This window comes from Paralichthys olivaceus, chromosome 2, assembly GCF_024713975.1.
Source record: "Paralichthys olivaceus isolate ysfri-2021 chromosome 2, ASM2471397v2, whole genome shotgun sequence".
Taxonomy (NCBI): Eukaryota; Metazoa; Chordata; class Actinopteri; order Pleuronectiformes; family Paralichthyidae; genus Paralichthys; species Paralichthys olivaceus.
The window spans coordinates 4335295-4359483 of record NC_091094.1 but is presented as its reverse complement, the minus strand read 5'-3'; the positions used below and the strand labels follow the sequence as shown (position 1 = coordinate 4359483).

At 42.9% G+C, this 24189-nt stretch overlaps 3 protein-coding genes across 3 annotated transcripts in view; 2 read left to right on the top strand and 1 right to left on the bottom strand.

The window, feature by feature from the left end:
* On the bottom strand, window positions 1–1837 carry LOC109635342 (coiled-coil domain-containing glutamate-rich protein 1). Its single transcript, XM_020096476.2, has one exon. The coding sequence runs from the start codon at window positions 1355–1357 to the stop codon at window positions 698–700; it is 660 nt and encodes a 219-aa protein (XP_019952035.1). The 5' UTR covers window positions 1358–1837; the 3' UTR covers window positions 1–697.
* Window positions 1838–1870: 33 nt separating this feature from the next.
* On the top strand, window positions 1871–17113 carry nisch (nischarin). The gene is made up of 25 exons (XM_069517403.1): window positions 1871–1889; window positions 3908–4071; window positions 4176–4271; window positions 4570–4665; window positions 4752–4904; window positions 5237–5305; window positions 5563–5748; window positions 5991–6119; window positions 6447–6560; window positions 7749–7953; window positions 8405–8538; window positions 8947–9059; window positions 9343–9606; window positions 9783–10075; window positions 10240–10451; window positions 10594–11051; window positions 11331–11506; window positions 11606–11669; window positions 11853–11991; window positions 12130–12280; window positions 12493–12612; window positions 12792–12953; window positions 13131–13303; window positions 13587–13774; window positions 15304–17113. Exons 1-25 carry the CDS (start codon window positions 1871–1873, stop codon window positions 15629–15631), a joined length of 4206 nt encoding a protein of 1401 aa, XP_069373504.1. The 3' UTR covers window positions 15632–17113.
* A 4484-nt stretch (window positions 17114–21597) lies between these two features.
* The window catches only part of stab1 (stabilin 1), a 44594-nt gene continuing 42002 nt past the window's right edge, over window positions 21598–24189 (top strand). Inside the window, exon 1 of the mRNA XM_020096853.2 lies at window positions 21598–22174. Within this exon, the coding sequence (XP_019952412.2) occupies window positions 22121–22174 (54 nt within the window). The 5' untranslated portion in view covers window positions 21598–22120. The remainder of the gene's footprint in view (window positions 22175–24189) is intronic.

Sequence of the window (24189 nt, the reverse complement as noted above, 5' to 3'; positions counted from 1 at the left end):
TTACATCAATCATGTGTTTATTATTTGTGTTTTTTCTGTTCAGTCTTTACAGTTAAAGGCCTTTTTTTATTTTATTAATGACAGTCTGCATCAGCCAATCGAATGCACTGTAATCCAGGCAGCTTGAATCTGATTGGCTGTGCAGACTCACTCCCACCACCCAGCCCATCTTCCTTTGTGTGCAACAACAACAACAGAAAAGGCAGCACTTTACAGCACCATACACAATGTACATGAGCAAACATGACATGTAAAAAAACCCCACCTAACAAACATCCGTCTTGATAAAAATCATTTCATCTTACATGAAAGTTAGTTTGAAGTTGTTTCTTTAACCTGGAAATAAGCCAACAGGGTGAGATGATTCCACTTTCTCTCAGAGCAGTTTCCCTCGTTGTTAATTTAACATCAGTGCCAGAATCTAAACAAGACGAAATAAGGCAGATAACTGAAGAGATGTAAAGAAATTTACACTCGATTTAAGAACATTTTTTAAAAACTTTGCTCCTGCAGGAAACTATAGGAGTGACCTCAGTCTGGCAGCAGATCCTTCAACCTTTAAGGCTAAATGACTTGAAAAGGTGAACATTTATTGATCTATTTTCTGTGAACATGAAGCAGAACAAACCTGACTCCGTACAGTAGAGGTTGGAGTCTTTTGCAGCTGAGAACAAAATGGCCTCCTGAGAGTTTCCCTTCAGGATGTCAGGATGTCACAGAACTCAACAAAGTCCCTCTGCATGAAGTTCTGGCTCTGCTTCAGGTCGTCCTCTGAGGGGAAATACTGCATGCTGTCCTCCTGCAGGCGCAGATTGTCCTCTTCCTGCAGACTGTCTTCGTGCAGTACCAGGAACTGACCTGGTGGTGTCGTTGTCGAGCCGCGTGGGTTGGGACTGTCCAGGAGGGCTCCTCTAGCATTCTCCAGGACGCCCAGGTATGAGTCCATATCCGTCAGCTCTGTGTCGCTGTCGGAGCTGCTGGCGCTGTCGCTGCCCACTGAGTCTGAGCGCATGTGCAGCATCTGGTACTTCTCGTGCATCAGAAACTGGTTAGTGTTCTTGGGGGCTCGCATCCCCCTCACTCTGTTCCCCTTGACGTTAACGGGCCGGAGTGACATCACCGACCTCTGGAGGTGTCTGGGATGATGATGATGATGACGTTGAGGGTGCTGGTGATTGCGCCCCCTCGACCAACCTCCCCCCCCTGTCCTCCGCCCCTGCAGGCGCCCCCTGCAGCTCTTGGACCAGCCACGCTTCCTGCGGCTGGCAGTGTCCCTCTGTGGAGCCTCCTTTGCATCCTGCTGCTGCTGCTGCTGCTGCTGCAGGCAGCTCCTCCTGCACATCATCTCTGAGAGCATTTTCTCCTCTTTCTTGCAGTGGCCTCCCTTCCTCCCTGCTGCTCTCCTTCACATCCTCCTCCCCACACGGTGGCCCACACTACAACAAAGAGAGGCTGGTGTCTGGTTTTTCTGGCTCAGATCACAAATGACCTCCTCCTCACCCAGAGTCTACCTTTTCACTATTCTGTCACTTTTTTTCTTGACCTCTGGCTTTGGCTGGTGCATCGCCTGCTCTTCCTCCCCCTGCAGCAGCAGCTTGCCTGCTCGGCTGGCTGCCTGTCACGCCCTCCTCTGTCTGCTCTACTCTCTGTTCTTCAGCTCTCTGAGAGTGAAGGCAGCTCCTCGCAGCTCTGATGATTGAACTGAAGTGAGCTGCTGAGGGGAGCTGAGCCTCTTCTAGCTGATTTAAAGCGGATCTAGTCTCAGGGCAGCAGCTGTGGTGCACTCAGCTCTGACCAACACTGACTGTGGCTCTGCCTCCTTCTCAGAGCCTCTATAAGCACATGGAAGGAACCATTCACAGGGGTTGGCATGCAGAAGGGGGTGGGCAGTATGTTCAGGTTTGACAACAATCTTAACAACGTTGCATTTGACAGACGTGTGCAAATAATCTATTCTAAACACGACTATAATGTATGTTAGTGTATTAATTGGTCTGCAGGGGCCTGTGTGTGTGTTGGGGTTGTTATAAGCACAAAGCTGCTCCCTGCAGTGAGATGGTTCACTCCGCTTCAGTTTTAGCAGCTGTAATCTGATCCACAGCTGCTGCCCCCCCCCCCCCCCCTCCTCTGACAACAGACCCACTGTTCAGAAACAACCAGCAGCAACTTTACTTCAGTTATTATGTCATTTACAAACACAATAACCAGCCCTCATATAAATACAAATAACATGCAAAGAAAAGTCTGCTGTGAAAAACAATCAAGTCTCTACAAAGAGCTACAGACTCAAAGTCTACATTTCCACCATCATGGATCTGTAGATGTCTGTGTGTGTCAGTAGCTTCATTTGTGAGTTAGTGTATCTTCATCAACGCAGGATGGATTAAAACAAAACAACATTTTGTGGCCCAGACTCATCGCACCAGACTTTTATGATCTCTCGACTCTTCTCGTCTTTCCACATTTTATGAAGTTTGCCAAAAAAAAATGTCAACAGCTGTTGGTGCATCGCGAAGATATTTGGTTCAGTTACATTCCTGTTGCCGTCAGCATAAATTACAACAGCGCTGCTGATCCCCTGGCTTTGCATGCAGCGCCATCATCAGGTCAAAATCAAACTCAAAGGCTTTGTTCTTACAAGCAGCCATGACAAGTTCTCAATGCATTGTAATTCTTATTTCCTATAAATAAATGCACATATAAATAAAACACATCATCATTGGTTCATGTGCAATCCATTCACTGGACATATTCTCACACTGCACATATTTTTATTGTTTTTACACTGCATATATTAGTTTTAATCCATTCTTATTTTTCTATATCTTTTATATTCCTTTCATTTAAGTTGTATTATCATTGCACTTAAGCATTGTTTCTTATTATTACTTACTGATGCCTATTTTTGTAATATTGCAAATGTACCCATTGTGGGTCTAATAAAGGATTATCTTATCTTATCTCATCTACTTGATTTGCTAAACACCAAATACCTACACACCACACAACTTACAGAAATATGTATTATTGAATACAAAAAGGACTGTGAATAAGTACAGGACAATTAATGAATAAATCAAAAATAATGTGAGTCTGTACAGTACGTGTATTTACCCTCACTCTTCTTTTCTCAAGGTCTCTAATCATGGTGTCATGCTAATTCAAAAGCCAGTCAATTTATACAATTTATACAACCAGTTGTACAAAGAAACTGAATTTCTTGTAAATTTCGTCTCATTGAAAACAACTCAAAGTGTCTTTTTCTTAATAAAGATAGCATTGTTTGCTCAGTCCCCCCCCCCCCCCCCCCCCCCCCCCCCCCCCCCCCCCCCCCCCCCCCCCCACAAAGGTTAGTTTCCTGTGGCCCATTTTCTCTCATCTAGAATTTCCAGAACGGTTCATGATATGACTTCAGTGCAGTGGTGAGACGGAGGCTCTTACTGAGAACTGTTGTACACTGTTGTTGAGTAAAGATATAAATTGCAGTGAGCCTGAATGCTCTAACATACTTTATTCATCATGGACAATACATATTAAATTTAAAGTTTGGGTTTATAGGAAGTGGACATTATTAAAAATGCTGCATGTTTTCCAAAAATCAAAACTAAGTTGAGACATCGGATAAATAGCGATTGAGTTCAATACATTTCTCCATATTAGATATTTAACTGCACCTTTTTTTAAATATTTAAATACAGTTTTAATGGATTAGTTCTGTTGGAGCTGAACTACAGTTCATGTTGCCACAAATATGGCTTAACAACGTATGAAAAACATTGCAGGTGTTGTCAACATCTGGTTTGTAGAAACAACATTAACTGACTTTCCTGCAAAAATGTAAATTGTTTAGATGAAATCTTGCACGGACATTGAGTGTAACACCGCTGTTTGTGTGTGTGTATTGTAGGTGAGCAGTTGCTGCAGGCTGGCGAGGTGTTTTCTCTCCATCCTCTGCAGCTTTACTCCGTCACTCAGCAGCTGCGTCTGGCCAAACCAACCTGCTGTAATGGAGATGCCAAAACCGACCTCGGACACATCCTCGACTTCACTTGCAGGCTGCGATACCTCAAGGTCACACATCTCTTTATTTCATTCACTTCCAAATCGTACACTCTGCTGTTTTTTTTCCCTTTTAGGTGTTAAATGTTCTCACTGGTTTTGTCTCTGTCGGTCAGATCTCTGGTACCAGTGGTCCAGTTGGAACCAGTAACATCCAGGAGAACAGTCTCCCGTTCGACCTGTCTGTTTTCAAATCATTGCTGCAGATAGAGGTAACTATCTGTTTGTACACATGCAGGATTTCTGCTGCAACAAACCTCATGTTTGTACTGATGAACATTCACTTGTACTTATTAGCAAAACAGACGTCATGATAATCGATGTACGTGATAAGTCGACTTAACAGTTAAATGTGGCTGCCCTCACCAGCTGCCACCAGAAACACCAGTGGGTTAAACAATCTACATTTGATCAATGTATAATGCTTTTTAATTCATGCAGTTCATAAATTAACTTAAATTCTGCCAGTATGTGAAGAAAATCCTAACGTCTGTGTGTGTCTGACTTCAGATCAGTCAGTGCAGCTCGCAGCAGATTCAAGGTTTATCTTCGCTGAGGTCGAGTCTGGCGACCATGAGTATCCACCGCTCCTCGGAAACAATGATGGTAAAGCTGAGTTTAAATAGTGCTGCATGTTTAAGCAGTTTAAAGTGGGTTGTACACTGATGTATGATCTTTATGATGTCCTCCAGTCGATCCTGGTCCCGGAGGCGAGCGAGTTCTCACAGTGGGAGCCTGAGGGGGCGGAGACTGGGTGTCCGGTCACTGCTGTTATCCCTGTGTGGAAAAACCTGACCACGCTGGACATGAGCCATAACAGCATCAGCACCATCGATAGCTCAGTGGTGAGACACATTTTAACTGAACTTGTTAAACGAAACACATTTTGAGTTTTTGAGATAAATATAAAATATGAGCTCGAGTAACTTAAATCCTGTAAATTACAAAGCAGTTGTAACAGCTGATCATTTTGTGTTGTGCAGTTCCAGGTGTGTTCAATTAAAAATACACACTGATACTGTACAAACCTTTACCTGCAAGCTGTTATATCTGGAGGTCAGAGCACACCTTTACACTGAGCTAAATCATCTGGATGTGTAAATAAAGGAACAACAAAAAAGTTAACGCTCTGTTTATCAGTTTCTTTGTGCTGACACGGAATTTTTCTCTGTTTTAGAAACTGATTCGTGAGGTGGAGTTTCTGGATCTGAGTCATAACCAGCTGACCTCGGTGGAAAATCTCCAGGTGTGTGACCACGTCAGCTCAGTGGAGACATTCAGTATCATTTCTAGATTATGTTGAGTCATTTAGGAAATATTTTATAGATTAAAAAAAAAAAAGTTTGTTTTGTTAAGTGTCAGATGATTTTCTCTCCCAATAAGTCCAGGGTGATGTTTTCAAATGTCATGTTTTGAGTTTATAGTGCTATAAAACAAAAGAAAGCCTTTTGTGTTTTGAGTTCTTAAAAAGACAGTACAGAACTGGTTGTTTTGTGTTTGCAGCACCTGTACAACCTGGTCCACGTGGATCTGTCCTACAACAGCCTGCGGGTCCTTGAGGCTGCTCACACCCGTCTGGGCAACATAAAAACCCTCAGCCTGGCTGGAAACCAACTGGACCGGCTCACTGGTCTCACCAAGCTCTACTCTCTGGTCAACTTGGACCTCAGCCACAACCAGCTCGCTCAGGTAACCACGCTGAGGAAGTCCTGATATTTCTTTAATGTGTCATTGTCAAATTTGTCCATTCTTATAATTACAGGAACTACATAGAAAGTATCAATCACAAAAGGTATTAAATGAACTATCATTAAAAAAAGAAGGAAATAAATGATCATAACCTCTATTTGATCATTTTCTGTCATCGCTCCACTGTCGACTCAAGAATGATTGAATGAGTCAGTGATTGTTGAATGTTTGAATGTTTTCAGTTGGAGGAGATTCGGAACATCGGCTCTCTGCCCTGTCTGGAGAAACTCAACCTGTCCAGTAATCCCATGTGCATCATCCCAGACTACAGAACCAAAGTCCTGACCCAGTTTGGAGACCGAGCAGCAGAGGTACATGACCCCAACCACCACACTGCTCATATTACTACTGTACTACTACTGTTACTACTACAGCAGAGGTACATGACCACACTGTCCATGTTACTACTGTAGAACTATTACACAGACAACCTTAACATATTTTCACTCTGTACTGTTTCCGTTACATGTAATTTGACATGACATGAAAGTATCAGGGTTGTTGCTGCTATTGCTCCAATTGCTGATTCTATAAATATGTCAAAAAGCTGCTCACGCGAGTATGAATACTAGTATATCATTTTATTGGTTTATTCATACACCTGGTATTCTTGTATTTACCCTGTGACTTTGCGTCAGGTTTGTCTGGACAGTAAAGTGACGACAGAGAAGGAGCTGGACACAGTGGAAGTGTTGAAAGCCATTCAGAAAGCCAAAGAAGTCAAAGACAGGATGAGCAGCAGCGACAAGAAGGTACACTCTGTCACACTGAAGTGAATTTATTGTAGTAGTTTTAGATTTTGTCTGTACTCGTTTTTTTCTTTTCTTTTTTTTGCATTTGTACCAGTAACTTTATTTGTATATTTATTGTAAAAAGTTATTTTAAAAAGAAAGAGCAGATGTCAGTAGTTATTAAATCATTTAGAAATCTTAAATGTTTACATAATGAAGTGATTCATTTTTATCCATATATTCAGTGTCGATTAAAACAAATCTGACTTTCTTTCAGACTGTGAAAGAGCAGAGCTACGATGATCTTACCTGCCAGCACTGAATATTATATTTTATCACTCACACTATCAGAAATTCATTCATGTTGTTCACTGCTTTAACTGTGACATTTGAACTCGCATGATGGCTCACATTCTTGAAACTGTGTCGTATTCTATTACCATAGTTTTCAGATTGATTAACCCGGAAATTTGCTGTAGTGGTTTTATGATTCTAACCTGATTATCGACCAGTCGGAGTTCACCACAACTACAAAACCCCCCACTTAGATATGACTAGTAGAGATTCTGACATCATGATAGTTACTCACATATCTTTGAAGCCTGAAGATGTATCACATCCGTCACCACAGCAGCTTGTATATATCAGCTATCTGTGTGTTGGGGTCAGAACAGCTGCAGACCAACGATCAGATCTTTTTATATTTGAGAGACAGTTTACATCAGCTGCAGAGTTGACATGTAATGAAAATATGGGACATAAAAACTTCAGGTTTGCGAGACTGAACTCTGAAACTTAATTGCCCCCTGATGGCTGCCGCCAGTATAGGTGTTATTATGTTAGTGGATGGGACATCACCAAACTGAACTGTTTGATCAAGTGTTAATTTCCCCAACTTTTAAGCAGTAAATGCCTTTATTTTGAAGACTGGGCCCCTTTGTCGTTTTATGAGGTTGTTCAGCAGGAGAAAACCACTGATCACAAAAAAATAACTTTCAGCACAGAGATTTGGCTCTTGAAGCTTAATTTGGTTTACATATTTCAACATGACCTCATACATGTACTTCTACTACTAGAGCAGGTCTTTATAAAGTGCGGCAGACTGTTGCTCTGCTGCTGATCGAGCTGCCGGTTGCAGGTCGTGATCAGGTTGATGATGTAGGTGACTGCAGCTCTCTGAAGGCTTCCTCCTCTCTGTCCTCTCGTCAGATCAGTGAGGAGACCAGGCTGTCTGCTGCTGCACCTCCTCACCTCTCCTCCTCCTCCTCTCCCCTCTCCTCCTCCCCTTGCTCCTCCTCTGCTGTCGCTCCTCTTGCTGTCACCTCCTCTTCCTCTTCCTCCTCTTCCTCCTCTTCCACCTCTTCCACTTCTACCTTTTCCTGTCCGGCCCAGCAGGCTGCCTGCCCCAGCCAAGGTAATCATGTATGTATCAGGCTGTGCAGGGCTGAGGGAGGGGGGTACATCTACTAGTCTATTATTATAAAACATTTCAAGTAAAGAAATATGAAATTTAAATATTATTTAGAAACCGTGTCTCCGTCACGTAGTTTGTTCATCACGGAACTTATTTGCGGAGCAGTTACACACAGATTGAGTTGTGGATTTACAAACAGCTGTGGGACTTAACAGGAAAATAATTAATCAGTGACTGATATTCACTAACATTTGACTACAGGTCATTTGACAATCTGCTAATGCTCACTGCTAACCTCTACTAACTGACTGAATGATTGTGATTCATGAAATGTGGCAAAAATGTCAAAATCATTGCAAAAATAATGCAAAAATCAGCCCAGAGCAAAGTCACGTCGCTCAACTCTCTGCAGATCATCACTGGTATTTATCTGTTTGGTTTGCTGTTTCAGAAGTGACGATAAGAGAAGAAGCTGCAGTTTCCCCCAGTGTTCTCCCTCCTGTGGACACTGCACCTCCCCCCGAAAGCTTTTACACCAACACACACATCCCATCTGCTGAACCCACCCAGATCACTGTAAGTGAGGTAAGCTGCTTTCAGACATGCACTGAGCACATGTCCAAGTGAGCCCATTTCACTTGACGGACCTAAAGTTGACTGAAACAAAAAGAATACGGATATTTCAAGATATACAAAAGGTGCCATTAACGTAGAAGACGCTGACAAAAATGTCATATTGGCAAGATAATGAGATTTGAGAGCTTTTGGAGATGAGGGCTGGCGCTGGTGTGGATGGACTGTAAACAAGAAAACATGAGTTCCTGCTGCGTTCTTCGTATGTGAAAGACAAATTCTGGAAAAAGTTTTCTTGACATTTTCCCTGCTTTAGTGTTTTAATGTTTGAGTACAGCTAAAAGACAACACTGCACTTGTTTTGATGTTTGCGTTACCTGTCAACTGCGTCCTAATGTAGTTTAATGTGTTTGCCTGCAGAGACAACAACCTGCTGTCAGTCTGAATGACCACACAACCTGTGGCGCTCCGTCAAGTATTACTTCCACTACCACTACTACTACCACTACTGCTGCTACGACTAGTTCTGTCTGGTTAGTATAATATAACATATTTTCTCCTTAATAGAAGCAAACAACTATAAATGCAGTCACTTTTATTTAAAGCTATTTTGGCTGATTTGTGTGTTGAGTTAGCAAATTAAAACAGGAGCAGATCAGGAAATATAGATGTGTCTTAGTAAAGTCACTTCTAAAACAGATTCAAGATGGAGGCACATGTAGTTCACTATGTGTCCAACAGAAGACGCTGCTGTCCTCTAGTGGAGAACAGCATCAGGTTTTAATAAATCCATGTTTCCTTCTCTCCGTGCTCCAGCTGCCTCTGCTCCTCTTTCTCCTCCCGACCAGTTGAAATTAATTGCGCGACGTGCAGCGCCACCTGGTGTCCTCTACTTCCTTCTCACTTGCTCTCCCTCTCCTCCAACAAAGACTTCACTACTCACCTCTCTCAGTGTCTCAGTGCCACACTGAAGGAGGAGAAGAAGAAGAGAAACGAGCAGGAGGAGAGGAAGGACGTGACAAGGTCTGAATGCAGAGAGGTTCAGTCCCATGAGGAGAGCACAGAGGTGGGCAGTCCCAGGTAATTCAACCAGCAACCTCCCTATGGTTTCTTGGATTTTCAGAAGTTTGCACTGGGTTTATTGGATTACAGTTTAGTAATTAATGAATATACATATTCTTAAACCAGAAGGAAATACATTATTTAAACAACAAAAGCATGACTCCTGATTCCTTCCTTTATTCTCATTATTCCAGTCCAGGCTCTGGGGACGGATACTTTGAGATGGTTCTGGATGACTCTGTGGAGGAGTTGGTCTGCTCCTCCTCTATGTCGCTCACTGTTCCTTCTTCAGAGGAGCCCGGCGGCCACCCGGAGGAGCTGTGTGCCGAAGAGCAGGAGGAGATGCACATCAGTAGAGTTCTGTGGTGCTACTGCCTTCAGGTAGAGGAGGAGGTGGAGCAGAGGCAGGCGTGCCTGGTGCTGACAGACCGACTGCTGGGAATACTGCGCCTATCAAATAGTTTCTCGTGGACCAATCAGGACGCAGGTAAGCCTCAACAAACATGAAGGCTGTGCCCCCTTTTTTATATTTGTTTGCTGTTCACAAGAAGAAGGATGTGATTTTTAAAAAAAAAGAACAAATTTTGTTACAAATTCATGCAGAAAACGAGTTGAAAGGTTAAAAACGATTTGTACTCCTGTTCTCCTCAGACCTGGAGCAGAATACGCCTGTGAAGGAGGTGCTGTCGAGCCTGCAGGTGGACTTCCTGCTGCCTTACTCCCAGCTCCTGCTGTCCTTCAGCGGCGAGCTCCCTGACTGCTGCCTTGCCTTGGGGCTCCGGTCTGGTCCAACCCGCTTTTACATTTTCTCCGAGACTGAGGCGCTCCGACAGACCAGGACCGAGCTGACGGCGCTGATGCAGGTCAGAGAGCAGGATAAGATCCAACTTACTGCACAGGTTATATCTATATATCTAATATATATATTATGTCCCAGTTCATCCAGTAATTGGGTCAATATGTATTTATTTATTGTTAAAAATAAAAATCTACTTGTTTTTCCAGGCAGCAGATTCCAACACTGACCCCGAGCCCCCAAATACTCCTCAGCTCCTCCCCCGTTCGCTCATCAACTCCTGGGAGCTAGAGGAGAGTCAGGGAGCCCAGGGAGGCTACCCTGCCCACCTCCTTCCCTCCTCCTCATCCTCATCCTCCGACTCTGCCACAGACACGCAGTCCCTCACGTCGGACATCCTTTCCCAGAGAGAAGAACCCAGCCTCCCTTCTCTCCTCTTCCTCACCCACCGACACCTCTGGGTGCTGAAGTTGGACTTCAGAGAGTTGGCAGAGATAGAAAGGCGCAACGGTGACCTCCATCACTCTTCCTCCTCCTCCTCCTCTTCCTGGTGCAGACTAGTCCGTGTGCCCCTCAGCTCGGTGATGCTTCATCCCAGAGAGAGAGCTCTTCAGTTCGGGGGCAGAACCAACTACACATCCTGCCTCAGCCCAAACCACCACCAGAGGTACTGAGGCTGTGACTGGATGAGGGATTTATGCAATTAATCAATTATTGAAAGTTATTGAATCAATAGATTGGAACCAATATTCAGCCCTTTAATATTTATTTTTACTATTATTTGTTTCCTCCTTTAATGAAATTTTATAGTTTTCATTTGTTTTTGAAATTAAACAATTAAATACAAAGCACCTTGATTCTTACACATTTTATAATCTTATAAATATCCTTTTGTTGTGTACTCCAGTTTCCCTGCTTGTCAATCACGTGTCCATCATGTGTCCAGGAAAAGTCACACTGTGGAGCTGCTGCTGGGAAATCAGAGGCTGCTGCTGCTCTTCCCTCTGTCCCGGGACAGGTGCTCATTCTTGGGGGAGCTGAGTCAGCAGAGAGGCTCTCTGGAGGGGCTCAAGTTGTTGGCCCTGGCCCAAACCTGTCCACACCAAGGAGAACATACACAAGGTGAACACCTAATCCTCTCCCCGAGTCCTTTAGTTGGGTCTCCTCTGGTGTCTTCTCCCAGTGTTGTGACCTTGTTTGACAAATGTTTTGTGTTTTCAGAATGTTGCAGATCGAGAGACCAGTGCTGTTGTACCAGCAGCAGGAAATCACACAACTACAGCAGGTAGAATTTAAAACTCTGTTACTGTTAAGCAGCTGTAGAGAAGCATGCTAAAATGTATTTTTATAAAGGTTGTATTGGATTTCTCTATGATTCGATTTGTTGAGCAACAAGTCCCCAACCAATCGAATGCAAGGTGTAGGGATGAAAAATTGAATTGTTCCGCCCCTTCCTCCTCCCCCTCAGCTGGGACTCCTCTCATCTCCAGCTGGAGGAGAACCAGCCGTCCCCTCACCTCATCTCAGGTCTCTCCCCGGGACTAAAGCTCCTGGTTGGCCTCAGAGGACAGCAGCTGTTGGCCTTCTTCCACAAATATATAGCACTGGTAGGGGACACACGTTTCCTCTGTCCATCTCAAAGAAAATCTTTTTTTAAAGCCCTTAAGGCAGAGTTCATGTTGTCGTTGGGTCATTTTAAATGTTCCCCCTCATTTTTTTTTTCCCTTTGTGTTACTTATTTGAAGTCTGAGGCAGAGGAGGTGAGACAGGTCTTGTGGCTGTCTGTGGTTCTCTACAAGTCTCCAGAGGCTGAGCTCACTTGCTGTCTGCTGCTCTCCAATGACACAATCTACTTCCTGTTGGAAGACTCCGCCTCCACCCTCGGTCATCACTCAGGTAGGATGAACAGAGTCTGAAAATATTCGTATATTAAGCCGACAACACTAAAAAACAAGTGTTGGATACAAACTGTGTACTGAGACAATATGAACACATCAGAAAGATTTTAGGTTTGTATTCTGGTGTGTGGTGATCGTTACAGCCTCAGAGGGTCGACTTTCAGTTTTGTTTAATTATTTTTTTCTTTTTGATCCTTCTGTGTCTGTCAGTGTTGGAGATAACGGACTCTGGAGATCCAGACGTGTGTCTGTGCTGCTGTCTGTCCATCAGACTGTCTGAGCTGCTGTCTGTCAATGTGGGACTTTTTGACCAGTACTTCAGAGTTGTAGGTCAGTGGATTCACACACACACACACACACACACACACACACACACACACACACACACACACACACACTACCCCCGTGTCTGCAGAGCTCGTATAAGTTTGAATATTGAACTGTTGTTAAATAATGCCGACATTACTGATTCGCTCTCTTGTCTCTCTGTGGTTCTGGTTTTCTTGCAGGTCGTTCAGCCGATCACATCGTGTGCTGTCTCAGCAGGGACAGTTATGGGACGGGCGTCTTTCTCCAGGAGCTGATGTCAGCTCTCAGTCTGCAGCAGCAGCTTCCTCCTCCAGAGCCATCAGATCAGGACTTCTACTCCCAGTTCACCAACACAAACACAGGTAACCAGGCTGGTACAGAGAGTAAAAGTTAATCGTGCTTATCTAAAATCTGAATCCAAGACATTCATGTCATTTTTTTCTGATTGTGGTGAAAGTAATTTCCCCAAGATTACATTTTACTGTTTTGGGAGATAACTAGAATGTCACTCAGTAGAGAACATTTGTCTCCTCCTGCAGGTAAGATGCAGAACTACGAGCTGGTCCACAGCAGCCGGGTGAAGTTTATTTACCCCAGTGAGGAGGAGATGGGAGACCTGACCTTCATTGTGGCAGAGAGGAAGACTGTGGCCAGTGCAGCACCTTCATCATCACGCTCCTTTAATGTCCTGCTCTATCTGCTGGTTTTCCAGGTAAGAATCTCTTACTTAGATCCCGTTCACACCTGATATTCACATCATTCTGAGTGAAGTTCAGGTGAACGCACCAAATCTGATGACTCAGACCTTCCATGTATCAAGGGGTAATACTTTGTTAATAATTTGATGACAACATAAAAGCACGTTTTACTGGTGTGTTCACAGATTGTTTCAACTGCCCCCAAGTGGTAAAAATAATTTATTGCAGACTTAACACTGACGATGTCTTCGACTAAAACTTTATTGTTCTCGATTCCTGCCTGTTTGTTTCCTGCAGGTCCAGATCCCCAGCAGTCTTCCCAGCCAAGGCTCCACCCTTTCAGGGGCCTCCACCGCTTCAGGCTCAGCCCTGTCTCCCGTTCTCCAGCCCAGGACCCTGATCCTGACCAGCACCGACGTGTTCCTACTGGACGAGGACTACATCAGCCATCCTCTGCCTGACTTCGCAAAAGAACCTCCCTCGAGGTGAGCACATGTGAAACCGTGCCCCCTCTCCAATATAATCACATTTAAATATTTGTATACAACCAAATGCGCTAGACTCTGCAGATCCTCTATTAGTATTTTCTCCGGTGCATGTATGAACGCAAGTGTCCTAGTGAGACGCGCCGCAGTTTCTACAGACTTTATCCGCCTGACCTCCTCGAATAAAGTCCGTAGAAATCCAGGGGAAGTCGACGTGTGAACAGCAGTCGATCCCCGCTGGATTCACTGCGAGCGAGTGGGGGGTGGGGTTCATGATGCTTCTAACACACGACAGACGCAAAATTGAAGAAAACAAATATCTCCCAGTTAAAAAGCGGCGACACGCGTAGAAGATATCAGGAGAGTTTATGGTGACAGGGTGATGTAAACATGATCACATGATCTCTGCGACAGTCACTTCCTGTCTCTGTCTGCTGCACCCGGCTGCTCCACCTCTCGCCTGAATAATGCAGAGGCTTTGATGCTGTTGTGAACGCATCTGTACAGAAAACCTCCCGCTGTGTTGTGCAAGTGTAAAAGACAAACTCTGGGTAAACTCCGTAGACAATTCTTTAGATTTCACTCGGAGGTCACGTCTGAAAACAAGTGAGTCAGTGAAGATCAGAACTGGTTCCCACATCACATCAAACACATACACCAGTAAAAATCAATGAAACAGAAGCGTCCCCTGGAAAAAAAAAACCACAAAAAAGAACTCGGTTCCCTCGTGTGTGTGTGCTCGTCTGCAGGAAAAGAGGAAGAAGAGGAGACACTGGCTGGCAGACGAGATACTGAGTGTGATGTGTAGACAGTTCAGTCAGGGACCGAGAGCCCGCAGGAAAAAAAACTGTTGAGATCAATATTCACTGTAGCATGAGAACAGAGCGGTGAAGCATTGAGTCAGTCACTGGGAGGAAGAACTACAGGCTGGCAGAGAAAGAAAGAAATATAAATCCCAGTATCTTTATTATTGACTCACTAACAGCTCCTATCAGGGCCAAATCCTTCTGATTTGACTCTTTGTTGAAAAACGTTTAACATACAGACACAATATGACATTTTAAAAAAGTTTAGTATGAATCTTGATGGAGATTTTCTATATAGTTTACCTTATCATTCTCCGCAGTGTCCCACGGTGTTGTTGTCCTGATAATTAGATTGTGATACCGTTTTATTTCTTTATTGTTTAGGGCAAAATAACCACAACACAAAAAAACTTAAATGAAAACATTCGGGTTGTTGAGATATCTGTCCTGATTACGTCTTTTCAGTGTCTAAGAGATTTTGTGTTCATGGTCAAAAACATTGTTGATCTGAGAGTTTCCTCTTCTCTAAGTTGACTTACTAACAATCGAACATTTGAGAAGATTCTAAATGTCTCTGGTGATGCATTAAAAATCTCTTTTCTTACATTAAACATGATTAAGAAGAAAAATAGGATCGATGTTTGATTGAAGCTGTTTCAGATTATTGTTATGTTCATAGACAGTAATATCCGTCATCATCCTCTTCATCATGGTCTTCTGCAGGGAGCGGTACCAGCTGCGTGAGGCTCGAAGGATCCGGGACCTGGACCGCGTCCTGCTGGGCTACCAGACGTACCCTCAGGCTCTGACACTGGTGTTCGATGACCTGCCCGGTCCTGACTTGCTCTGCCACCTCACCATGGACCATTTTGCGGCCGGTGGGGAAGAAGCCCTGCCCAGAGGCGGCGGAGCCAGCGGGGGTGCCGAGGGTGAGGTCCAGTGGTGCGTCTTCGTCCCAGGAGCCGACAGCAGGGAGAGGCTGATCTCGCTACTCGCTCGTCAGTGGGAGGCACTGTGCAGCCGGGAACTCCCCGTGGAGCTAACCGGCTGATTGGTCGACAGGGAACAGATGGGTGACTGTTCATCATCACCTTGGTGGTTGGTGGGAGCTGATTGACAGGTGGACTCGTCATGTGACAGACATAATCGACACATGGATTCAGAGTCTCGTTGTGTCTAAAGGTGAAGTCCGGCTCTGATTCAGAAGAAGCAAACCTTTCGACACACCTCCACACCGGGACAAACGTAACATATAGAGAGGATGAGATTTGTCTGATTTGAACAGTGAGCTCACCAGGTACCACTTTACACGGCCATAAAAGTTAAGCTATGTTCACGGTTACTGAAGTCCTCACCTCATACCTCAGTAAGTCAAAGAGTATCTGCTTTAAACAGTTTTGAACGTTTACACACGAAGGTGAGACTCAGTATCATGACGCGTGTAACAGCGCACACTTTCAGATCTTGTCTCTGAAGTCATTTATTGTGTTGCACATGAAAGGTGACACACTCGACTTGTCACCCACCAAACTGGGTGTAACAGTGGATTTGTCTCGTCACAGTCTGCTACCGGAAAGTTGTGGCGGGAGGTCGTCTCAGACGGTGGCAGAGGATCCGACGAGCGTTTGGTTTGAAGCTTACTGAAGTGTACTTGTTACAAGATGGCGACGTGGCTCTGCTCACACACAGAAAAAAACAAGTGTTAGTAAGACCCGACAACCACCAGACTGCCATCACAGGATGAGAGGGACCCGTGAACTCACAAGCAGCTGGTATAATGGGAGCTTCCGGCACAACCTCACCTGGTGGGTGTCTCACTGAGCAGAATTAATTATACATTGGGTGACTTGACAGACAGATGGGTGTTGCACAGAAGGGGGAGCTGCAGAGAGTCCGCAGGAGTCCGATTTTAATCTTCTTAAAGGAGTAGTTCGTCATTTCTGGTAAATCCTCTTGTTCTGATTCTTCGGATGGTCAATCGAAAGTGTTAAAAAAAAAAAGTTTGCCAACTCCAAAGCTTTTTGATTTACTTGTTATATATGTAAAGTTGATCTTAAAACCAAAAAGCACTTTTGTATGTTTCCATTTGTTCAGTCTGAAACAAGAAGCAAGAGGATTTCTTAAAATGTTGGACTGTTATTTTAAGTAACACACTCACACACACAGCTGCTCTACACAATCTGCTTTCTGAACATTTTATTTCTTGCACATTATAATTGAAGCAGTATTACTTAACTGTAAATTTAAGCTTTTTATTATTATATGAATTTAATTAATGCTTTGGGAGATTTTGTACCAAGACACGAAGGTCCTGATATTTCCAACATGAACTCTGAAATGTTTGAAATTCAATATCGTCATCACTTATTATTTTTGTGTTTTGTTTTATTGTATATCATGTTTTATTTTCTTACTGTTGACAAATGGGAAGCCGACCACTGTTGGACCTCCCCATTCTTCATCGCTGTTTATGTTACATGTCATTGTCTTGTTAAAGGGGAATGCCACTGAATTAAAGTGAAGCTGAAAACTCCCCATGTTACAAAAGTTTCTGTTTGGTTTGGTTATAATGCTTTAGTGTGATTATTCCACATTTCAGTACCAATGGTGTTTCTTCTTTTTATATTGAAATGAGGTTTTCCATTCCAAATTCTTGCAGTAATAATATTTAACGGTTACATTTACATGCTTTTATTATAAAATAAGTGCGGCCCCCTTAAATTCAATCATGCTACAAAAATTGCAAACACTTATTAAATATGCCTGATCTCATTTTTCATCAAGATCCATGATTTACACCCTGGAAAATTGATTAATCTTGCAATGTTAAAAATAGCAATAGAATAATCCCTTGACTTGAATTAACTTCTTACGACTTTGAAAGCTCCTAATTGTTTCCTTAAAAATGTGAAACACGGTGAAAATATAGCCGATGTTCTGTGATAGAGCTCAGGTTGGTATGTTGGGTTTTAATGTCTTTCCGGGTCGTTTGGGACTTCTCCTCACGACCTGAGTCTGACTGACTCCCAGCGCCGACACTGCTGGGAATGATCTGTTTTTCATGGTGCACAAAAAAAAGAATTGACCAAAGGTTCTCGTCAGCAGTTCATCGCTCCCGCCGCTCATTGAGGTTTTGATGACTCGGCGGTTCAGCAGCACGAAACGCGCTGCCACCTTTCAACTGATTCAACTTCCTCTATTTCCTGTCTGTTGGAGCTTCTCGCCATAAAGTTTGACTAATTTCCTTTTTGGGGACACTTTAACGGCCGAGGGCAGAGATACTGTACGAGGAAATGTCTGATCAGCAAAATGGCTATCTGACCTCTGCTTGGCCTTGATGGGGACCCGGTTGGTCTGACCAGTGAAAGAATTTCAGCCACAGCTTTCACATGAAAAAAACCATCATCACATTTTATAGTTTATCGCATGGAAACACTGGATCTGAGCAGGATTTCTGTTTGGAACAAAGTGACATCGTGCCAAGATGACATGACAACGCATTTTGTAACAAAAGGTGAAACTGTCAGAGATGGAAAAACTCCTCTGGATAAATTGTTTTGCAGTTAGCACCTAATTAATCAAATGTCTTTTCATATTCTAATTTAATTAAAACTTTATAAACATTTTCTTTCTCAGAGAAGCTTTAAGTGGATCGCTTTACTCTGGTGGTTGTGAGAACTTTAGCCTCATCGCAAATAGTTCTGGTTATTTTTCCTGAGAACGTTATTGACGGTTGTATTTAGCAGATTGTATGGTTCAGTTGGTTGTGAAGTTAACGGATTAGTTTAAATGAAGGTTCCGTTAAGTCGAATAAGTTCAGTGGACAACATTTTAGCTTAGCTATTTCAAGTCAGCTAACAATTCAGGCTAGGCTATAAGAGTTTGGTACAGGTGAGCTAACGGTCCACACATCTTTGTTTCAGGTTATCTATGAGTTTGGTTTTAGCTGCTAAACATTTGTTAACTGTTAAAGAACCGGTTAGTCAACATGTCGGGTAGTTCAGGTAGCATAGCATTAGCTTTAGGTCAACAGTTGTTTAGCAGCAGATCTTGAACGCAGGTTGACTTTGTTCATGTTGACGCTGCAGCTCAACAGTTCGCTTCAAGTCAGTTAAATTCTGAGTTAACAGTTAAGTAAACGCTTCCTTGATTAGCTGAAAGTTCAGTTTAACATGATTGTCGTTGACAGGTTAGATTAATAGTTTGGTTCAGGTTAGAGTTCAGTTTTTTAAGATGAAAGTTCATTTTAGCCTGAGTTCTGCTTCACACGACACGATCCAACAATTTGAATGTGAGTCGACAACCTGCAGAGTCAAGGCTACACGTCCGTGTCCTGCTGTACCTCTACAGCATCTACCGGGTGATAGTTGTGCTTTAAGGCCTCAACATTGCACATCCTCCATGTGCAGCGTACATAGGCTACTTTATTTACACTATATCCAAATGTAGAAACAGAGAAGACCACCTGCCCCAGACTCTCTGTGCACGGCCCTGCATGCTGGACGTCTTGAGGGGATGTGGTTTATCTTAACAACTGAATCAAAGGGACACCAGGGAACACAGATGTGACACTGATAGTAAACCCTTACTCATTTCCTCTCCAGGTTTTTCTTGCCTGCTTGGCTGTTTTCTGCTGATTGGACGCTTGAGTTGAGGATGAGACGGTCACGGGTTTGAGAGACATCCACGACCTCTGCCCCAGGTCCCTCTCTCTCTCTTTTCATTCCATTATTCATGTTTTTCTTACTATGTCGGCAGTGTGTGTGTGATTATGTAAAACCCAAAGATGGCTATTATCAGTGGCGCCCTTCACTCAGTGTTTTAATTCTTAGTTTGTTGTGGACTCATCGGGCAACCTCAAGGCAACACAGAGCTGCTGGAGCATATCACAGACCAGAGAGAAGAAAACAACCACGGCAATGGACAAGATCAGTGTGTGTGCAGCACGCGCAGTCAGATAGTATGTAAAAGTCTTGGCTAAACATAAAGATAAAAGTGATATGTTATGTCAGGAGGAAATCACTCTACACTCTTGTCCTATAACGTGCGGTAGAGCTTCAGTAGTTTTGGTCGTGTTGAATTAAGCCTTGTGAGGTCAGTGCGTATTCTCTCGAGTCTGTATTCTCATTATGAATAAAGATTTAGAAATCATCATTAACTGACACTAGATTCCGTCCAAACATGTCAAATTTGACCCAGGGTTCAGGATTTTGCTTAGTTTTTTAGAAGCGTTAACTCCAGACATCAATGTTGGTTTGTGTGTCTGCAACTCCTCGAGGGATCATGAAATGTGATTGAATGTCTCCACAACTGTTTGATAGATTGATAGTTTTGCTGCAGATACTGATATCCCCTCAAAATGAATTGGCCAAGGTCCAACAGTTCCCTCAAATCTAATCAAACCCAAACCAATTTTCCCCAAATCATAGATACCTGTCGCCACAATTTAATGAGTTCTTTCTTGCTCCATGTCTCATCCTCTCCGTGAGTTTTGTGGAAATTAGTTCAGTAGTTTTTGCATAATTCTCCTGAAAAAACAACCAATCAACAAACAGACAGCGGCGAAAATGTTGCTAATAACTCTGGTGATCTCTTAACTTTTCTTCTTGCACAATTACCAAGACAAAACTTTTTTTTCCCTACAAAATGAATGGCATTGCCAGCTATATTTGTGAAGGTAAAACAAAACAGTCAAAAAGTTTTCTCTACTGCTGAAGAACCAGTGAGCAAGGCAGTAAATCTCATCAGTGGTTTACTGACAGCCTCCGAACACCAGCCTGCTTCCTGCCATTGTTCTGACTGCTTGCAGTTTGACCTTTAAACCTCCCTCTGGTGAGAATCACCTCGATCGGTCTGTCGTCTGTTGAGTCGAAATCAAACTAAGATAAAACAGGAAAGAAACACAGCTTTTACATTTGTCCTTGTTTCATTCTGAGAACGAACGAGGAGTTGTGTCAGCTGACGAGGAAATCCGCCCAAATCACACCGCCCCACTGGGACGACCGGGAGAGATTTCCGCTCCAAACTTCCTGTCAGGAAGAGAGAGGATTTCTCACAATCTCTCGCTCTCTCGTTTCAGACCGAGCTCACAGTCAAAGACCAAACATTCTCATATATATTCTTATAAGATTTGAATACCTGTTATTACAATTATTTAGCAACGGCAGTAGAAGCAATTAAAGACTTTTCTCTCTCTCTGTCACTCTGCATATATTTATATCCTCTTCAGTTTCATATCCAAAGGTTTGTTCACAGAAGCTTCTGACCCGCTCAACAAAAACCGGAGCCGGACAGCAAGTGAGAATAATTCTGGGAGAGATCTCACGTCCTCAGTCTTGTGTAAGAAAAGGTCAATTACAAAAGATAGACAGAACAAACACCAGCACCGGGGTAATAATAAATCCAAAGCTTTGTATTAAATCTACAGCTGAAACTATTAATCAATTAAAAACCAACCTAAACCAGATGACGAATTGGTTAATGGAGAAAAAATAAAAGTAATTCCAGAAGTGAGTAGTTTCTCTAATCAGTTTTAAAATGATTCAAACTAAAGGTTGGTGTGTTTCCTTTAACTGTTGATCCTCCAGGTTCAGAATCACCTCTGAATAGAATGTGCAACTGGTTCAACGCCATCTCTACATTTGACCTCAGCACTGAAGCAGATAGATGCGTTCACACATTTTATGATGGTGTCGAGAACTGCACATTAATGTAACACTGTAAAAATACATTTTATTCCAGAACAGTTGTACTGGATCACATTAGTACACGTGTAACTAATTAAACAGTCACTGTGTACAGAGAGGTACTCATGTTTATGTACAACAGTTCAGAACATTTGAAGAGTAGTACTTTTCTTTACTTTTACTGCCACAATACTGGTACTGTGACTGCTGGTATCTTCTGTATCATTACTCATACTGTTACTACAAGTACTGCTGCTGTTACTATGAGGGGAGTAGTAGGAGGAGATGACCTCTGCTGGGAGGTTCCAGGAGGTGCCAGTTTCTGTTGGGGTTTTTTTTTTCTTCTTTTTTTTTTCCTAGACTAGAGGAAAAGACGCCAGCAGTCACTCCAGCCTCTGGTTGCTCTCCCTCTCACAGGACGCTGATCTGAAAGTTAAGTTGTGTGCTATTTGTTTGTTAGTTCCCAGATTACAGGGATTGTTGCCTTTAGGCTGTGAACAGAGCTGATAATCCCAACGCTGGGTGCCTGGATCCACCCTGTACCTCTTTATTTTTTTTATATTTTCAGTTGTTTTCTCAGTTTTTCTCTCAGACATCAGGTTGTTTTCAGTTTTCTTGCACACGCTGCTGCTGCTCCTCTATTGTTTTTTTAATAGGTGTGTTACTCTTGCTCAGAGGATGTCGTTATCGGTGTGTTTTTTCCTGTAGCTCGTACAGCAGGTTGAACTAAAGGAGAAATTGAATCTGCTGTGAAACATATTCCACTTTTTCTACTGATTTTGATTTCCTATTGACTGAGGAGGACACTGGATTGGTGGATTTATTTTTCTCCACTGGATGTGACACTTTGAGCCATGCTGTTGCTGCTGCTGCTGCTCCTCTGCCTGCAAACTTCACTGCAACAACCGGTAACACACTTTACACCCCATCAGACTGAGACCCTGTGACACCTGTTTGTTCCCTTTAGATTCCTTTCATCTGATAAATGCTGTTACACCACAGATTGTTTTCCCTGCACAGTCTGAACTCAAAGATGGTTTGTGTTTGTTTGCAAAGAATCATTTTAGCTCACTGGATGAATGAAAAGTTTGAGGTCGTGCAGACTCCGCTTAACTTTTGCATTTAATGAATATTTAAGGGGTAAAGTTGAGGGCCCGACAAAAACCTGAAACCTTAAAAGAGTGCTCCAGAGATTTCTTAGGTTGCTTCAACAAAGTATTAAGAGTCTGCATCCAGATCACAGCCTCTGTGAAGCTGTAGTTAAGCACAACAGGGCCTTGGGTGAAATGTTAATGTTGGTATACGAGCACTCGCTCACTATGACAATGCTAACATGCTGATGTTGAACAGGTTTAATGTTTTATTTCATATCTTTGAATGTTAACACTTTCTCATCAGTATTAAACATGTGCTCGGGCTTTTTTCTAGTTTAGCGACGAACCAAACATTTTACCCTGTATGACTGTGTTGCACACGGATGAGGCAGCACCAGGAACAGCTAGCGGTTCCCTGGTGCTGCTCCTCAGCACTTTCTCTGGAGGAAGTGGGGATAAAACCTGCAACCTTCTGATTACTAGACGACCCCTCTACCCTTCTTTGATAGAAATGTAGTTATGCAGGTCTTTATTCATAAACCAGAGTATTGGATGATTTGAAATTTCAGCCTGACAATGGTGCTTGGTCAAGCATCATAAGATCATTAGAATTATTACTGTGTATCCTACAGGAATGATTGTTTTATGAATGGTTCATTCATCGGGGAACATGAATAGCAAATGTACGAGGAAAGTGCTGGACCTATCAATCATAAAGGGTTCATCAGGGTTCTGCTCTAAAAGCACAGGAAGTATTTTACACCGGTTCAAACCATCAAACTGACTTTGGTGGAGCACTCCTTTAACAATTGATCCTAAATCTAAAACTCTGAATCAAATCTTTGATAGAATTCTGTCGGGGCAGTTTCATACCAAGGTTCAACAATCGACTGAAGTGATTACAGAAAGACCATGTGGCAGATTTAACCAATCATAGAAGTTACGTCTCACAAAATTGTCATTGTTGTGGCAATCAGCCATTCTGTGTGAGGTAATTAGCCCCTTGGCCTTCCCCTATTTTGTGGTTTCAGAACCTCACCTGGGATTAAATGTTCAATGTGAGGATGATCTGTTGGAGCAATGCAGCAGCAGAGAGAAACCATGGAGGCCGACATGTCAGCGCATTTACATCAAATCTCAAAACTCAAAAAAACTCTGGCCTTAAGTTTGAAGCTCACATCAGAAAATATGTCTCTGCAGGCAGATACAGAAACGTCAACATGCTGCTATCACCAGTGGACTTGATTATTCTGATGGTGACTTGAAGATAATGAAATAAGCAAGTCCTTCTATTAGTGTATGAATGACAGTGTTGTCTGCTCCACACTTTTATTATTTGTGTACAGATATTCATGGTTCCCGGAGGATGGATCTTTAATGACTTTGGTGAATCCCTGACTTTACCTCTAGAATCACTATAGAATTGACTTTGGATGGAAATCCATCCTTTGTTTCCTCCTCAGGATGAATTTTTGTGATCCTCTAACTTTTCCTCTCCCTCAATCATCAGGTCCAACTGTTAATTTGTCCAACACTTTGCATTATGAGTGTGCAGCATGAATCCTCAACTTCTCCTTCACTGCCACTGTTACTCTTTTTAAGTTTTAAACTTGTTGACTGCTCTTCTGTTCACGCTAAAATTCCAAATGAGTCACACCTTTGCTGTCGTGGCCTGGATTAGGAAACAGCCTCTTTTTTTCCCCCACATTAGTTAAACTGTCTGTGTAGCTTGTTTTTACACGGCTTAACTCTGTTTTTAAAAATATTAAGTGATTAAATACGACATGGTACATTTACTCAAGTATTCTACCGATACAGTTTTTAAGTAC

What these genes read in the sequence shown, in the direction of transcription:
- LOC109635342 (XM_020096476.2), bottom strand. Translation starts at nt 1,357, where the DNA reads ATGCTCTCAGAGATGATGTGCAGGAGGAGCTGCCTGCAGCAGCAGCAG.
- nisch (XM_069517403.1), top strand. An exon ending in AGCTGACGGCGCTGATGCAG is followed by an intron (nt 10,452 to 10,593) that starts GTCAGAGAGCAG and finishes TTGTTTTTCCAG; the next exon opens with GCAGCAGATTCCAACACTGA. An exon ending in GTTCACCAACACAAACACAG is followed by an intron (nt 12,954 to 13,130) that starts GTAACCAGGCTG and finishes CTCCTCCTGCAG; the next exon opens with GTAAGATGCAGAACTACGAG.